General features: G+C 42.7%; 2 protein-coding genes across 2 annotated transcripts in view; one reads left to right on the top strand and one right to left on the bottom strand.

Annotated features, from left to right (window-relative positions):
* The window catches only part of pth1r (parathyroid hormone 1 receptor), a 206551-nt gene extending 205702 nt beyond the window's left edge, over nt 1-849 (top strand). Inside the window, exon 13 of the mRNA XM_084328002.1 lies at nt 56-849. Within this exon, the coding sequence (XP_084184128.1) occupies nt 56-427 (372 nt within the window). The 3' untranslated portion in view covers nt 428-849. The remainder of the gene's footprint in view (nt 1-55) is intronic.
* Nucleotides 850-7238: 6389 nt separating this feature from the next.
* The window catches only part of tmie (transmembrane inner ear), a gene marked incomplete at both ends in the record, with an annotated part of 96979 nt that continues 84968 nt past the window's right edge, over nt 7239-19249 (bottom strand). The window contains one exon of the mRNA XM_084327357.1: nt 7239-7528. Coding sequence (XP_084183483.1) covers nt 7239-7528 — 290 coding nt within the window. The remainder of the gene's footprint in view (nt 7529-19249) is intronic.

Genomic DNA, 19249 nt, shown 5'->3' on the forward strand with positions numbered 1-19249 from the left:
CATTCTGTTCCCGGAGAATATTCTAAACACAAAATGTATTTCCTCCCTTCCGAAGGTGCAAGCAGAGATCAAGAAGTCGTGGAGCAGGAGGACGCTGGCCCTGGACTTCAAGAGGAAAGCCCGGAGCGGCAGCAACACGTACAGCTACGGACCCATGGTGTCGCACACCAGCGTGACCAACGTGACGGCCCGGGGCCCCCTGACGCTCCACCTCACCACCAGGCTCGGCCCGGCGCCGGTGAACGGCCACCGGAACCTCCCGGGGTACGTGAAGAACGGCTCCGTGTCGGAGAACTCCATGCCCTCATCGGGGCAGGAGCTCCACGTGCCGGAGGAGGAGCACTCAACTGCCGCCGCCGTCGCCAGGCCGTGCGGAGAGGAGAAGCCCTCCCCTGTAGTCGAGGAGGAGAGGGAGACAGTCATGTGATGTCCTCCTCCGTCCCTGTAGCTGCGACGCTGTGTGTGTGCGTGCGTGCGTGCATGCGTGTGTGTGTGTAGGGGTGTGAGACATAGAAAACAACACGGGACAGTCAGTACTCTCAGGATGTTCTGCTGAGGATGACTGCATACATTACAATCAACACTGCCAAATTCTTTTGGATTCTCCTGTGAACAGAGCTGGACATTAATAGTGACGGATGAGGCTCAAGGCAAAACAGAGGTTGTATCACTGTCTCAGGTGGAACACCTTCCTTTTTAGGGAGAAGGACCTTTCTCTCTATCATACTGTACCAACCACCTGCCCTGCCATGCTGATTGTGTGAAGGCTGAGAACAGACTGCTGAATGTGTGAAGGCTGAGAACAGACTGCCATCTCTCATTTGTTTTCCCACTACCATTTTGTTTATTTTATTTTATTTGTTGCCCAGTTTCTCCGGGGGGGGGGGGGGGGGGGTGTTGTTTGCTAGAATCAGTCTTAACCCTGTATGCAAAGCTAAGTGGATCTGCATTATGGGTGGACTGGACTGAACTCTGGGCAGCTGCATCAGATTAAAACAGAGCTCAGTTCAGCTCAGTGTCAGCTGACTAAGAGGAGACTACCAGTACAACAGTTGGGGGGGGGAGCAGTTAATTGTATATTTCTGGAGTAGGAGGAAGCAGTTCATTGTATCTTTCTGGAGTAGGAGGGAGCAGTTCATTGTATATTTCTGGAGTAGGAGGGAGCAGTTCATTGTATCTTTCTGGAGTAGGAGGAAGCAGTTCATTGTATCTTTCTGGAGTAGGAGGAAGCAGTTCATTGTATCTTTCTGGAGTAGGAGGAAGCAGTTCATTCTCTATGGCGTGATCACTTCTTCTGCATTGACTTAAACAAATGGATGTCTGGATACAAACCCACTTAAGTGTAAAAGGGAACAAGACTCAGGTAATTGAAGTTCTGCATCAGTTTTTAGATACTGTTAAAAGTAAAAGGTTACAAAAGTAAAAGGTTACATTTCTATAACCTTTATTTACCCAGGCAAGCAAGTAAGAACAAATTCTGATTTTATGTATTGTCAAAAGTATGCATAATGTTGTGTTAATTCCACAACAAGAGATATGTAATGTTAATTACCTGAAATTATTAAAAATGTTGGGGGGGGAAACCCTGCATATATCGATATCGGTTGATATCGGTATCGGAAATTAAGAGTTGGACAATATCGGTATATCGGTATCGGTAAAAAAGCCAATATCGAGCATCCCTAGTTAAAAGGTGTGTTGTCCAGCGTTTCTCCCCAGAGGACTGAATTTTTTTTTTTTTCTTTTTTTTACGAAAAAAGTTTGTTTGTTGATAACCCAGTATTGAACTGTGTAATCGTTGTGGATTTCATAGAATTCAAATGATTGTTCATGATCATCATATTTCTGTGATAATGGAAAAGAAATGCCAAAACAGGAATATATTAGTAAATGTCTTTGGAGGTTTAGTGTTAGGTAACGTATGTGAAAACTTGCAGGAGAATCCGAAGACATTATAGAAATGGTACATTATTTTCTTAAAGTTTTCAGAGGAAATGCCTTACTTTAAACCCATAGGGTACAGGAAATGGTAAAAAAAATGTCAATGGAATGTTAATCAAATGAGGAATTCCAAGAAAATCTCAAATTCCCTTGCAATTCCACGAGTGGCTTATTTTTTGGTGCATATGAAGGAAAGCCTGAAATGATTAGCACACAAGATGTTTTACATATGGTCCACTGTCATGCTGCTTATACTGTACATATGATATATACTGTACATATGAATAGACGTCACAATGTTTACAAAGATCCAAAATCCATTCTAGTTGTGAGCTAATAGTGTTCATTTGTATTATTGATACGTATTCAGACTATGTTTTTGGATGTACAGATATTGAAAATGTTTATTTTTGTTTTTGTTTTTTTTGGGGGGAGTGTGTGTGTGGGGGGGGGGTTGAATGTTCTATTATGTATATATTAGTCCACATAAAACTGGTGAATACATTTATTGGTCCCAGTGAGAGAAACCATACTCCATCAATAATTATATTGAACCATTCCATAGAGCACCTGAAGCAGGGTGTTTATAGCTTATATTCTACAATTGTCATACATCTGTGGCATTGAGTTAAACTGTATTTGTGCCCTAATATTTCTACATTCGATACAACCAATGGACCTATCTCAAGCCCTGCCCTCTTTTCTTAATTCTCCAATCACAACTGTTGCCTCCCTTGTACAGTTTTGATTGGAGGATCAAGAAAAGTGGACAGGGCTTGAGATAGGTTAATTATACATGTGTGTCGTCTTTTCTAGGTAACTTATTGCACGTTTTCTACACTTTTAATAATTGTGACATTTTCAATTAATTCCATCGTTGGTATCTGGTATAGTAGGTAGTTCTGTCTGCCCCAGATTGTGTGCGTCTTTTAAAGCCAGGGTCTATAGATGCCCCGCTCCGAAAATATTGTCCTGTGCATTTTGTTCATAACGTCCCAGTGAGCTGGTTGTTGTGTTGTCATGGGTTACAGGCTATAGGGCACATCATCAGTCACCTCGCAAGACAGAAACAAAATCTTGCAGGATTTCACAACGGAAGATCCTGACTTGCGAGGCTACATCATCATTACATCATAAACATTTTATACTGAAGAGAAAAGACAAGAAAACATACATCTTTCGTTACTTTAGAGAACAATTCAGTCAACATAATTCCATTGCGGAAATTGTATTGTGATTAGATTAACATCATCACACTAAATAGACGTTGCTATTGGTAGTTGTTTTAGAAAAAAAAAAGGATGGACTGTGTTTCGTCTTGACATTTAACACCTGTCCAGAGATGCCAGACTGAGAAGGAAGCTCTAAAACAGAAGACACTAGAACAGCAGGCAAGCAAATGAGTCAATGATCCTCCCCTGGCAGTGTCTGGAGGAGCTATTGAAGGTGTCATAAACAGTTAAGTACGATCTGCAACATTACAGACAGTGTTTATGGACTTCAGTTCAGGTCCAAGATTTCTGACTCCACAGACTCGTGGCTCATGAAGACTTTTTTTAACATAAATGTTGATAGGATTTTGATCTGAATTGGACTTGGCTGCATACTAAAGAGATGCAGACAAAATCAGTTTTATCTTATTTATTCTAGCTTTGTCATTCAAAGCTGATACATGCCCAGAGCTGTGTGTGTCAAGCAATCTCTCACCTGGTGGTTTTCTTGTCCAACAACCTAATGCTTACCATTTATTGTGAAGCTTTCTCTTTGGCTCCATTTGACTTGTGGCTGTTATGATCTTTTGTCCCTTCACTCTGACTTGTAATGTTAGAATAGAATGGAATAGAAATACTTTAATCATCCCGAGGGAAATTTGACACTACAAATCGCTCACATTAAACATTTAGACATTTAGACAGAACAAAGTCATGGATAAGAATAACAAAACAAATTGCCTAAGAATAAGAATAGAATAAAATATACAGTAAAAAAATATACAGAAGTCTACGGTAAGTGTAATATTGAACAGTGTTGTTTTAAAAGTAAAAGTCCAGGAAGATGGTACAGTAACTGTCACCCTGTGCTCAGTGATGCAGTGAGGCACATTGATGCATTGTAAAGTCTAGGTACTATAAGTGTATTATAGTAAGTTAAGTACTATAATTATCACCTACAGATCCAGCACTGAAAAATCAAACCTCTACTGCGCCTCTACCACTCCTCCACCACTCCACTCCAAACTGATTTTGTGACTCCTATTGTTCTGGACCGGGCCAGATTTCACACCTCCACTGCCTCCCACAGGCTGGGGAGATTTTCATCTTAAATTTGTATTCGTCCCAAACGCCCCAGCTCCATCCGATTCCTTAGATTTTTTCACTGTTTACTTATCATGCATTGCAACACTAATATATGGGCAGTACCCCAAGTCAGACTGCCCATAAAAAAATTATCTTGGAGGTCTGAGGGCAGTAGCCCCCGACCCCCTCCCTGGGGCAGCACTTAAGTTAAGTACCCTCCCTTTGTTCACTTTGGGAGCTAGCCACCATCCCCCGAAATATAACACCTGAGTGCTAGTTCTATAGTGGTAGAGGAGCAGCAGACCAGCAGCAGAAGTGGTTTGAATTTTCAGTGCTGTATCTTCTCCAACACCCACTCACATTCTGCTTAATTGATCAAAGGGGTGAGTGTGGAGTGGCACATTACACAATATCTACTCTAAACTAAAAGTAGTAGCAAAACCAGATATTTCCTAAGTGAGTTGAGTTGAGTAAAAAAATAAAAAATAAAAAACATAATAATAATGTGAACTTCCAGTTTAAATAGATTTAAGAAAGACTTTGGGAACTTGTCCCAGTGTTCCCCTACAGAGCATGGTTGGTGTTGCTATAGCCTTATAACCCTTATAGAGATGTCAAACACACATGATTGCCTGCTTCTGGCCACAGCTCTAGACATCAATTCTACCATACATGTTGAATTGCTGTTGACCACTTGCCAACTCCCAACATCAAATTGCTTCTGACTGTCGGCCGCCAGCTGCATTTTGAACCAGTATCAGTTGACGTCTGGGGAAATGTGATTTGGGCTTTAAGGGACTTGATTTGGACTTAACGTGAACATTTGCCTAAGGATTCAGACTCAGACTTGAGCTCGGAGGGTGTGGGACTCGACTCAAGGTTTAGTGGCTTGGCTACAACACTAATTACAGGTGACTGCAGCCCACAAAACAGTGCTTCAGTCCAACGACATGAGGAAACCTTAACAAGTTGCTACAACTCCAGTGTCGTGAAATACTATTTTATTTTTCATACTTTGCCAAAATCAAATTTCAACTACCATTTATCACTTTTGTATATCCCTAATAGTCTGGAAAACATTATTATAACTTGAGGAGGCCTAATGCATTCTGAAGATAAATAATATTTCATTGAACTGTTGACTCCCAACAGTTAGAGGACAGGTTTACTTTTTTTTTTTTTATTAAAAAAAAAAGAAATGTATGTATCCAGGCTCTATTTAAACATTGCCTGGCAAGATGCTATACAGGCTATCATTTCACAGATTTAGTATTGAGACACATCCTCTCACCCGGCTCCAATCCAATCCAATGAGGCATGTTTTGGCCTTCAGAAAACGTGATTACATATCCATTTTCAAAATGGGAAGCTCACAGTATAATCAGATGTGTCCTCATAGTTCTACTGAGGAAATGGTTGCAAACCGTAATAGAAAAAGTGATGTGCTCTGTTACACATGTAGATAGATATTAGATGAAACTCATAATGTTTGATACGATGTACGGTTTACAACAATTTCCTCAATGGAACATACTGGAAGACACATCTGATTATACTGTAAGCTTCCTCTTTTGGAAAATTATGTGTCATGGTTTAAAATGGCCTGTATCATGGTTTAAAATTATATGTATCATGGTTTAAAATGGCCTGTATCATGGTTTAAAAGGACAAGTATCATGGTTTAAAAGGACATATATCATGGTTTAAAAGGACACGTATCATGGTTTAAAAGGACATGTATCATGGTTTTTAGAGGCTAAAACACCCCCATTGGATTGTATTGGAGGCTGGTGAGAGGATGCAGCACAGTGCAGTGAACAGTGAAGTGATGGCCTGTACTAGTCCACATCATGCCAGACTACATTAAAATAGGGTTTAAAAGAGAAAGTGAACCCATCCTTTAAGGACAACCGTGTAGAATAGTCGCCCCTTCTGTATTTATCTTTCCATCAAAGTATAAAACCTTTCAGCTTTCAATGTGTCAATGGACAGTAATAGTATACCTCAACCAAAAGTAAAATAAACAAGCAAAGGAAAGGTAAAGCTGACGTGTAGCTCACCACCTGCAGCTCTAGTTGATGAACAAGTGCAGTTGCTCAACTACTGTAATGACTATTTGGTACAGATTTCACCTGCAGAGCCACACTGGCGGGCTATTAACTTGCCACTGAGTGAAGCATCCTTTGTTGTACAGTGTTATATAGGTAATCTAATATCAGAACATAAACACCTTTTTTATGATTCTATCAAAATGTTCACATTTATATTTGAGCACTTTAATACCCTATCATACTGTATTTTGTTTTGATTGTATCATGTAAATTGATCGTGTTTTGGTGCTGAGTGTATAAAAAGGCCAATCTCCATAGAGCTAATGTATTTTTCTTTTTTTTTAATACCTCTCATAGAAGCATAAAACATATGTTTTGTTTTCTTTATTTATCTCATTTTGAAATCTACTCAGTGGAATAGAAGTTGGTAGTTTAATATGAATCTTCCTAAGATGTGTTTGCAACTGTTTGCTATAAGACATGTCATACGTTGTTATCACTTCATGTTGATTTCGGCAAGTAGGTGTAAATGTATACTTGGAATTAAAAGGAAGATGTTTTCTGGTCTCCAATGTTCATCTGTGTATTGCAAGATAAGATAATAAATGTATAATTATACTGTATTCCTGTCGCTTGTTCTGAAATCCTCAACAGCTGCTCCAAAAGTAGCCTAGCTGAGCTTCAAACGTGACTATATAAACCTTCTAAATGGGTGGGGGGATAGCTGGGAGGAAAATACACTTGACCCTGAGATGTTCCACTAGCAATGGAATTAGTCTAAAAAGGTAATTGTTGTACAAAACACACTTTTCACTAGCTATTATGTCTTTTTATTTTCTTTAAATACAATATCATACAAATGGTGCTTTTAGAAAAAAAACTTAAAAATATCCAAAAGGCCACAGGTGAAAAATATGAAATGTTCTTTTGCAATGTTTTTCCATGGAGTTCATTTTTTTGCAGGAGCTTTCTTGGCTCCTCCCTTAGCACCTCCTTTGCCACCTCCTTTTTCTCCTTTGTCTCCTTTTTCTCCAGTCTTCTTCCCTTTTCCCTCGCCGTCCTCCTTCTTGGACGCTCCCTTTTCACCCTTGTCACCCTTCTTCTTGGTGGACCCGTCCTTCTCATCCCCCTTCCCCTCTTTGGCACCCTTGCCCTCTTTCTTCACCTTCTTCTCTCCTTTCTCTCCATCCACCTTTCCAGAGACTGTTATCACCTCTTCCTTTTCCTCCACCTTTGCAGCTGGGAATTAAAAGAAAAATACAAACAAAGTTTTAGTCACCACGGCAACGTCAGTTACCGTCAGGAACTGGAAGGAAAATAATTATTATGTGGGTCATGTTCTAATGAAAGCACATTGATGTATCCATTCTAATGGACATGTCATATTCATTATTTTAATGGCCTTTTATAATTACAATCAGTGGCTGAGAAATACATGATTAGAAGCTGGATTTGACCAATGCTCATTGACTATCATGTTTGGCTAAGTAGCTACAAACCAGCATACCCCACAAATGTAATAATTGGTAGTGAATTGCCCAACACAGGTGACCTCCTATAATCAAGAATAAGCTTGTAGACAAAATATGCAGTGCAATGAACTTGATTTACAAAACCTGATGACAGTATGTTGTTTGTCTATGTTGTTTTTATTGTATCCACAGCTAATAAATGTTCATATTTCAGAGAGGCCACTGTATTCTGTGCAGTTTTGATGAAAGAAGTAAATGTTTTACTAGTCGTTTGTGAAGATGTACTAGGGCACTATACAGCCAGTACAGTTAATAAGTGAAAAGCTATTATCAAGGGTTATAAAGAAAAAAGCAAACCCAGAGATTAAGCATGTATGTAAAATTCCATCTTTCAAATGGAATCTGAGCCTGGAGAGTGGGTCAAATTGACCACAGTTGACCAAATGCCGAAAGGGATAGACACTTTTATCCACAGTACCAGAGCAAACATTTCTCCCATTGCACTATGCTAATGCTGCAGAGATAAATAGGGGAAAAAAGGTAAACAAAGACAGAAACCAGCTGAGTAACAAACTCTCGCTAACCACCTATTGTTCTTTAGCCTATGCCAATCATACCGTATGGGAACAGTATGGGAAATGATTCTCCTGAATCACACAAGAAGATAGATGGCCTACCAATTGCCTCTGTGTGCATTCAGTAAAAAGCTATGCAGCTGCAAGCTACAGTAGCATAGTTTAGTTAAGCATTACATCACGCGCAGGAGTGGTTTGTGAACAATAAACCATGCCTAGGGGTGGTTGTTAGGCCCGAGGCGCAGCCGAGGGTCGTTAGACCCCCCTAGGCATGGTTTATTGTTCACAAATCACGACTGCAAGTGGTGTAAAGCTTTTATACAACTGCCACATTCATCCAACCTTATTGCTATACAATAAACACACATTAATCGAAGATTTATTGAAAAAACCATCCGCCAGAAAAAGTGGTTCCCACAACTACAAAAAAGACAATTTGCCTCCATGTGGAAGCAGCTCGGAAGTGCATCCAACCAACTAACACATCCAACTGTGTATTATTGGAATGATTGAGAGAAGTTGCCTCATGTGGAAGCAGCTCGGAAGTGCATCCAACCAACTAACACATCCAACTGTGTATTATTGGAATGATTGATTGAACATTTTATTACCAGATGCAGAATGGGTACAATACAGTACGGCTCAATACACACAATTGTTAAGGGGATGCAGACCTACTTTCTATAGAACTTCATTCTTAGATGCTTCTATAGAAAGTAGGTAAAACAAATTAAAAAGTTTTCTTTGCCCTATAGGGATCAATCAATCAATCAACTCAATAGGCCATGCTCACTTAGAACAGCGCAGCACCCAGCTCTCTCTCAGTCTGACTATCCCCCGCGTTGCAGACAGGAGTGTGTGTGTGTGTGTGTGTGTGTGTGGGGGGGGGGGGGGGGTGGAGATTGAGCCAGCGTCGGACAGTGTGAGAGTGAGGGCTGCAGTCAGAGAGAAGGAAAAAGAAATTGAAAAAAAAATCACAAATTAATCAATCAATCAATCCGCGATTTTTCTTTTGTTCTGTATTGACTCATGACCCATCAATTACATCATCCAACATTGTTTAAAGGACTAAGACATTCGCTGTGACAGAATCGCTTCATATTTAGTCGTTAGGACGCTATCATTGTTAAAGATTATTGTCCGGCATCTTGTGATCCGGCGGATTGATGTGATGTGATTCGGTTGTGGGCGGGTCCTGGGCCAGCAAGCGTGGACTGTTCGCAATACATACGTGTAAATGGACTGTTTCAGCCAATCAGAATCGAGAAATTTGCATGCCGTTGTATAACACAAATTAATATGCATCACCTAGCCTAGCTGTTGGCCAAAAACACCTCTCCTGGAGTTTTAGGTAAGCTAGCTGATCCGTATCCACTTCCATTCATTTGTGCTAAGCTAGGCTAGCTTGCAGCCAGACAGCTTCCTACTGAATGTATTTCCAATAATGTTGGCGTGTTCCTTTAAGAAACCAGCCGACCACAGCCAAGTTTTTGAATGGATTACATTTTACCCGCCTCCAGAAATACAGTACGTTAGAGCTTATTTGGTTGCATTAACCTGCTATTTGGTCAGCTCAGTACCAAACACAGCTAATATCCTTTCTAGGCACATACTTTATGCCTATTAGCAGTGTATATATTCATGCTGCCAGGAAGGCTGTTAGGGGTGCTGTGATTGGTTTCACTCCTGGCTGGCGCCATCCTCGCCACCGTGAGGGACAGCAGCAGGGTGACATGCAAGCAAACACTACCCCCCTTTTTATGCAAGTCTGAAACTCGGCGATCAGTCAACTATGCCTTGACCCCAGAATGACCCTCTCTCTCACCCCTGACTCTCCTGCTCTATAGGGAACGAGTGCACAGGAGGAAATGTATCTGTTGCTGTCACAACAACAGAGAGACTATAGATTGAGAACCTATTAACTGTCGTCTCGTCGTCTCCTGCTCTCTGCAGAAGACGGCCCTGTGAATCTAAATAAAGGAGACGGCTAAAGTAAAGGAGAAGTCGTGAACGAGGCTGACAGTGAATCTAAGTAAAGGAGACAGCTAAAGTAAAGGAGAAGTCGTAAATGAGGCTGACAGTGAATCTAAATAAAGGAGACAGCTAAAGTAAAGGAGACGTCGTGAACGAGGCTGACAGTGAATCTAAGTAAAGGAGACAGCTAAAGTAAAGGAGAAGTCGTAAATGAGGCTGACAGTGAATCTAAGTAAAGGAGACAGCTAAAGTAAAAGGAGAAGTTGTAAATGAGGCTGACAGTGAATCTAAGTAAAGGAGACAGCTAAAGTAAAGGAGAAGTCGTAAACGAGGCTGACAGTGAATCTAAGTAAAGGAGACAGCTAAAGTAAAGGAGAAGTTGTAAACGAGGCTGACAGTGAATCTAAGTAAAGGAGACAGTTAAAGTAAAGGAGAAGTCGTAAATGAGGCTGACAGTGAATCTAAGTAAAGGAGACGGCTAAAGTAAAGGAGACGTTGTAAACGAGGCTGACAGGTTGATAGCGTGATGTCACTGATGTGTCAGCGTCCTCTCCACTCTGCATTTTAACTGGCCTGGCTTAAGTTGTCCTAAGAGAGGGAGAAGGGGAACAGGGAGGGGGAGAGAGAGAGGATGGGAACAGACTGACAGAGAGAGGGGGATATATATAGAGAGAGAGAGATATGGGGGGGAGACAGACTGGCAGAGAGCTGATGCTGGACACAAGTGTCCACTAAAAGCTAAATGACTAAATGAGAGAGGATGGGAACAGACTGAGAGAGAGAGATGAGAGAGAGGATGGGAACAGACTGACAGAGAGATGAGAGAGAGGATGGGAACAGACTGACAGAGAGATGAGAGAGAGGATGGGAACAGACTGAGAGAGAGGGGAGAGAGAGGGGATGGGAACAGACTGACAGAGAGATGAGAGAGAGGATGGGAACAGACTGACAGAGAGATGAGAGAGAGGATGGGAACAGACTGAGAGAGAGAGGGGAGAGAGGATGGGAACAGACTGACAGAGATATGAGAGAGAGGATGGGAACAGACTGACAGAGAGAGGGGAGAGAGGATGGGAACAGACTGAGAGAGAGAGGGGAGAGAGGATGGGAACAAACTGACAGAGAGATGAGAGAGAGGATGGGAACAGACTGACAGAGAGATGAGAGAGAGGATGGGAACAGACTGACCGAGAGATGAGAGAGAGGATGGGAACAGACTGAGAGAGAGAGGGGAGAGAGGATGGGAACAGACTGACAGAGAGATGAGAGAGGATGGGAACAGACTGAAAGAGAGAGGGGAGAGAGGATGGGAACAGACTGAGAGAGAGATGAGAGAGAGGATGGGAACAGACTGACAGAGAGATGAGAGAGAGGATGGGAACAGACTGACAGAGAGATGAGAGAGAGGATGGGAACAGACTGACCGAGAGATGAGAGAGGATGGGAACAGACTGACAGAGAGAGGATGGGAACAGACTGACAGAGAGATGAGAGAGAGGATGGGAACAGACTGACAGAGAGATGAGAGAGAGGATGGGAACAGACTGAGAGAGAGATGAGAGAGAGGATGGGAACAGACTGACCGAGAGAGGGGAGAGAGGATGGGAACAATCTGAGAGAGAGAGGGGAGAGAGGATGGGAACAGACTGACAGAGAGATGAGAGAGAGGATGGGAACAGACTGCGAGAGAGAGGGGAGAGAGGATGGGAACAGACTGACAGAGAGATGAGAGAGAGGATGGGAACAGACTGAGAGAGAGAGGGGAGAGAGGATGGGAACAGACTGACAGAGAGATGAGAGAGAGGATGGGAACAGACTGACAGAGAGATGAGAGAGAGGATGGGAACAGACTGACAGAGAGGTGAGAGAGAGGATGGGAACAGACTGAGAGAGAGGTGAGAGAGAGGATGGGAACAGACTGAGAGAGAGAGGGGAGAGAGGATGGGAACAGACTGACCGAGAGAGGGGAGAGAGGATGGGAACAGATTGAGAGAGAGAGAGGGGAGAGAGGATGGGAACAGACTGACAGAGAGAGGGGAGAGAGAGGGGATGGGAACAGACTGACAGAGAGATGAGAGAGAGGATGGGAACAGACTGAGAGAGATGGGAGAGAGAGGGGATGGGAACAGACTGGCAGAGAGATGAGAGAGAGGATGGGAACAGACTGACAGAGAGATGAGAGAGAGGATGGGAACAGACTGAGAGAGAGGGGAGAGAGGATGGGAACAATCTGAGAGAGAGAGGGGAGAGAGGATGGGAACAGACTGACAGAGAGATGAGAGAGAGGATGGGAACAGACTGACAGAGAGATGAGAGAGAGGATGGGAACAGACTGAGAGAGAGAGGGGATGGGAACAGACTGACAGAGAGATGAGAGAGAGGATGGGAACAGACTGACAGAGAGATGAGAGAGAGGATGGGAACAGACTGAGAGAGAGAGGGGATGGGAACAGACTGAGAGAGAGAGAGGGGAGAGAGGATGGGAACAGACTGACAGAGAGATGAGAGAGATGATGGGAACAGACTGAGAGAGAGAGAGGGGAGAGAGATGGGATGGGAACAGACTGACAGAGAGATGAGAGAGAGGATGGGAACAGACTGAGAGAGAGATGAGAGAGGGGATGGGAACAGACTGACAGAGAGATGAGAGAGAGGATGGGAACAGACTGAGAGAGAGAGGGGAGAGAGGATGGGAACAGACTGAGAGAGAGAGAGAGAGGGGAGAGAGGATGGGAACAGACTGACAGAGAGATGAGGGAGAGGATGGGAACAGACTGAGAGAGAGAGGGGAGAGAGAGGGGAGAGGGGATGGGAACAGACTGACAGAGAGATGAGAGAGAGGATGGGAACAGACTGACAGAGAGAGGGGAGAAAGAGCTGATGTTGGATAAAAGTGTCTGCTAAAAGCTAAATGACTAAATGTAAATAGACTGAGAGAGAGATGAGAGAGAGAGAGAGAGAGAGAGAGAGAGAGAGAGAGAGAGAGAGAGAGAGAGAGAGAGAGAGAGAGAGAGAGAGAGAGAGAGAGTACACTGATCCATCTATCAGATTCCTCTCTATGGTCTATTGTGTTCTACAGTGTATCCATGGAATTGGAAGGTCTCTCTCCTCATATCACAAGTATGTCCTGGATTTTGATCTGTAATTGAATGTGAAAGAATGTTAAAAGGTCCACTCTGCAATCCAAATGGCAACAAAACAGTACTCCCACCACTGTGATAGATTACAGTGTTCTTCAGCCTCTAATCAACTCGTCACCTGCTGTTCCATGACTTCCCTCTGCGTTGTGTTTGTGTCATCGGTTGATGGTTAATTTCACTGGCTGTCACACACTGTATCACCCTGTTGGTACATCCGTAAGCAGAAGAATCGACACTGGAAACGTGGTACCTTTCCTTGAAACGTTATGTTTATTCCATTCAAGATGGAAACAGTTCTGAAAGTCTTTGAAAAGTCTATTAAATTCATTAATTCTACCGATCTCTCCTGCTATCAGCTCGATGATTGTTGCGGCCCAGTGGTTAGCCGAAAGCCTTCCTTGTTAGCCGAAGCTAGCTATCTTGTGGCTCCGGAGGGTGGAGGGGCCGCGTGAACACTTAAGGTAATGATAATAATGACTTGGATTTATATAGCGCTCTTCATGGCACCCAGAGCGCTTCACAGAGTCCATTATTCGTTCATACACAGTCATACCGGTGGTGGTAAGCTACAATTGCAGCCAGAGCTGCCCTGAGGCAGACTCACGGAAGGTAACTAACTTGCGCTCAGCGTTTCTCTGATTGGCCACGACGCCCACGTGACCGCGCGCTAGCACGCCCCCTTATCCACGCCTGCCGCTCTGTGTGTTGCAGCGCGCGGCAGAGGTCCCTGTGTGTTCTCGCCTTCCTCAATTTATACGCATGGAAGTATTGACTACGCCGTAACGAATCATTAAAAAAAGATACCGTTAACTGGAATATGTTGTGCCTTTACACATATGTTGGATTATGTAATTGGTTTATCATGACAAACAAATAAAAAAATCGCGATTTACCCGGTGGCTACAACAACACACAGTGACTACATGCAGTGTGTTGTTGTAGCCACCGGGTAAATCGTGATTTTTGTATTTGTTTGTCATGACAAACCAATTTTAATGATTCGTTACGGCGTAGTCAATACTTCCATGCGTATAAATTGAGGAAGGCGAGAACACACAGGGACCTCTGCCGCTCTGCCGCGCGCTGCAACACACAGAGCGGCAGGCGTGGATAAGGGGGCGTGCTAGCACGCGGTCACATGGGCGTCGTGGCCAATCAGAGAAACGCTGAACGCAAGTTAGTTACCTTAAGTGTTCACATGGAGGGGCCTCCCATCCCCCACCCTCCAGCTGCTGCAGTCTCTCTGTCCACCTGTCTACGCGTCTGCCTTGTCTAATCTGAGTCAAACCGGAAGAACTCACAACTATAAAGTATATTCCTTAGCAACGGCTGCTAGCCCATAGCAACCCCACCCTATCTAATCACTATAGCAACGGCTTCTCCTGGGGCGGCTACGTGGCGTAGTGGGCAAGGCGCTCGCCACGAAATCTGGAGACGCTGGGCTCGCCTGTTCGAGCCCAGCGCTCCACATTTGCTTTCAGTTTAGCTGGTCGTCCGTACTAATACACATTGGCCGTATTAGGGGGTGGGAAACTGATGGGTGGGGATCGGGCGTTGTGGACAGCGACTCCTACAGGTCGGTTGGTGCGCCTGCGCAGTGGAATCAGGAAGTGTCGGGGGCAGCGTGAGCCTCCCACGCGTTACTCCTCGCCACTGAGAGATCGAGCTGCGCAGGTGAAAAGATGCGACTGCTGTTACCTCAAGTACCGGCGGGGACTTGTGCTATGTATGACTTAGTCCACATTGCAGCCGGCTTGTGGGAGGCAAGAAACAGCGTTCGTGACAGGGGAGGGTTGAATTGGATGATACGAAATTGGGATGGGAGAAAAATATAGAAAAATGGGAGAAAAAAGTGGATAAAAAAAAAGCAACGGCTTCTCCCCTCCCTAGCCGACCAGCTATCTTTGTTGATGCTAAAGCACCTCAGCCGATGACCTCGGTGCTGCTTGCTGCTATCGCTCCCACAGAGCCTGTGCCCAGTTCAACACACAATACAATTAGTTCTGTCAGGCGATTAAAAAAAATTATCTAATTAATTACAGGATTTGTAATGAATTAATCGAATTAATCGCATTTTAATCACATAACCATTTTATGCCTGATATTCTATATTCTATAATCATATTTCAAATTGCATGTGTCCGGATGGCAGAATTCAGTACTGTATCTACAAAACCTTCTGTTTAATCATCTTCTGTAACGTCCCCAGGGCCGGCCCTTGCTGGTCCGGTTATGAGAATAACAGTGAACATTTCCTCCCTCCTGACAATGGTCGCCTACCTGGTCCCCTACCTCCTGACAGTGGTCCTCTACCTCCCTCTTGTGGCCAGACGAGCCAGTTGGTTCAGACACTGATTCTACCCTTGATAACTCACATGCTTACTTTAATTAATGGGATAATTAATGGGATGTCACTGTGTGTGTTATTGTTGAACTTCCCCACCCTGGTGTGAATTGGTTTCCCTGGTTAGTGTTGTTTTGTGTATTGCTTATTGTCTAGTGGTTGTTTGTTTTGTTCTGTGCCTGTCTCTCCCCAACTGTGGTCAATTAGTAATTAGTGTTGTTATTTAAGTGTGGGTTGTCCTCACCTGGTTGTGGAGTCATTCTTCCTTGTTACCTGTTCCTGTGATGTCTGTGTCAAACGTCGTCCTTGTAGTTGTGTTCGGTCTAAAGTAAGTGTATATTAGTATTCTGTTTTGTCATCTTTTATTTCGTGTGTTCAGTCCGTCTTCTGGTTAGGTTTTGTTTTGTAGTTAGTGCCAGCACGGCTGTGCCTATTATTTATGCTTGTATGTACATTTGACGTTGCTAAGTAAAGACTTTAAATTGTGAACGTCGACTCCTGCCTCATCTCCCTCCTTACTCTTATCCTGCTGCCTTGGGTTCTACCGCCACCTTACTGTATCGTAACAATCTTCCATCTTTGCTTAGATTTTTCAGGTCTGGTCAATTTGAGCATAGTGTTATTCACAGTCAAAGATAAATAAAAATGTAATTGATATTCTCATTTGGTTCATTACAATTTACTCAACCCTAGTAACAGACAGTATTTCTGACACTGGGAATACATTCCCTGAGATCCATAGATGTCCCTAGATTCTAGAATCAGATACAGGTGGTACCAAGAACATGCAAATGGACCATATAAAAAAAAAGTCTGTAAATGTGTATTCTACGTTCTTAAGGAATGAAGGAGATAAAAAAAAATTATTAACTGTTTTTTTATTTATTTTTATTTTTTGTAATACATTTTGAGTTAATTTTAATAACGCGATCATTTGCTGTGTAATTAATTAATCTAATTAACGCGATAAACTGACAGCCCTAAATACAATGTTTAAACTAATATCTCTATATATATGTACTTTACCTACATGTTATAACTTTTTAGACCTACAACGCCTGCTAATAATGCATTATATATATCCTGTATATACACACAAATGTGTTTCACCAGTTGCAATGGGATAACACACACACAGAGGAGATGTATGTCTCAGCATTTACAGTTTAACACGGTTAAACTGATATCTATAGGTTGTTATAACCAAAAATGAAAACCATTGATTTCATCAACTGGGTCTTCTGAGACTGAAAATTGTTTAATACTGGCAATGTTCATAAATGTTAAAGTAAAACAGGCTTGTATTTTGAGTTAAAGAAAATGATTTGACTTGTTTTCCATGTCCAGCTCAAACTCAACATCAAGAATCTTTGTAAATACATTTAATTTAATATATGGCCAAGTACTGTACATTCTGGATTGGGCTGATAAATCCTTCATAATGTTTAAAGTTATTCAAAAACACGGTGAGCCATAGCACCCCCTGAGAGATGTACTGTATCCTGCTGCTAGTGGCTCCTGAGAGATGTATCCTGCTGCTAGTAGCTCCAGGGAGATGTATCGTGCTGCTAGTAGCTCCAGGGAGATGTATCGTACTATTTGTTATGTCCATTTATGTAGCATTTATCAACATGTGCGCCGCCATTTTGTTCACGCTAAATGCTGACGTCACGGAGATGGTTTCGCCCGCAGCCTCCTACGTACCTAGCTACTACTACTACTACCTGCAGCACGCTGTAGCAATATTATTAGGCTCCTGAAATATCATTATTCATAAAAAAACATTTATGTAATATTTTACAGCATTGAGCAACCCCAACAGGGTGATGCTGCGTATGCTCTGTCATCTTTGAGATGGCGAGACCTGCAGTTGGCACTGTGTGAGGCCACGACATTTGAGCAAATTAATAATACTGCATGTTCTGAAGGTCCAGATTAATAATTAGAATTTGTTCAACAGAAAGGTATCACCTAGGTATCACCTAAAGTCTGTTGGTTGCTATATGAGTTCAGCCTCAACCGAACTCAGTCTAAAGGTCTATTCTGTCTCCGTTATCCTCTGCCCGTCGCCGTCGGCAGATTGATGCAGGAGTATGGTATTCCTCCTCTCCCTTCGCAACACCACAACACCGTTTCCAACTAATAACGGCACTAACGTTACCACCACAGCACTGTAGCAAAACACCTCTCTCTCCTCACTTTTATTCTCCAACTAACGGTTATCTTTTTCTCCGTTCAATATGTGTTGAGTGGCTCGCGCTGTATACAAAACTAACGGTATAACTTTGTCTCCGTTCCAATGGGTGCGTGCTGTAAGCAGCGCCGATACAAGGAGCATATACGGGCGAACAATAAAACACTATCAGGTCAACAGTAAATATATATCTTAAAAATAAAACTATATATATATATATATATATATATATATATATATATATATATATATATATATATATATATATATATATATATATATATATATATATATATATATATAAATAATAAACGTGGACTTTAGGTGATAGCCCAATCCATACCCCTCCGTTGAACCAACCCCAACCATTAATCTGGACCTCCAGAACACTGCAGAATAATAATACGTGTGTAACAAAACCATTAATTAATAATAATAATAATAATAATAATAATAATAATAATAATAATAATAATAATAATAATAATAATAATAATAATAATAATAATAATAATAATAATAATAATAATAATAATAATAATAATAATAATAATAATAATAATAAGGCAGACTCACGGAAGCGTGGCGAATAATCATCGCCTACGGCCCCTCCGACCACCACCAACATTCATTCACATGCATACACATTCATACGAGGCAAGTAGGTTAAGTGTCTTGCCCAAGGACACAACGGCGATGGGATGGACATGGGCTTGAGCGGGATTCGAACCACCAACCCTTCGATCATTGGACGACCCGCTCTACCCCTGAGCCAAAGCCGCACCACGTGTTTGATGTAAGCAAACTGATGCCAGACTCAGCATTCATGCGTTCGGCTGAATATCGAGATGAAGTGCAGCCTAGATGGTGAACTCAACTCGTTATTATTGGCGCAAAAAAAGTCAGAGGAAACAAAGCGGCCACTAATGCAAACCACGTTAGAGGGCACATGAGCCCTGGATACTGGACTTTCTGAGTGAAAGGCCCCAGGCGGTCAGGGTGGGGGGTCAGACCTCCAACACCATCACCCTGAGTATCGGGTCCCCCCAGGGCTGTGTCCTGAGCCCCCTGCTGTATTCACTATACACACATGATTGTGTGGCCAAGTTCAGCTCCAACTCCATAGTGAAGTTTGCGGACGACACAGTGGTGGTGGGGCTGATCTCTGACAATGATGAGAAGGCCTACCGGGAGGAGGTTGAGGTACTGGAACGCTGGTGCCAGGACAACAGCCTGCTCCTGAACATTGGTAAAACCAAGG

The sequence above is a fragment of the Notolepis coatsorum genome, assembly GCF_963971535.1.
Source record: "Notolepis coatsorum genome assembly, chromosome: 13".
NCBI lineage: Eukaryota > Metazoa > Chordata > Actinopteri > Aulopiformes > Paralepididae > Notolepis > Notolepis coatsorum.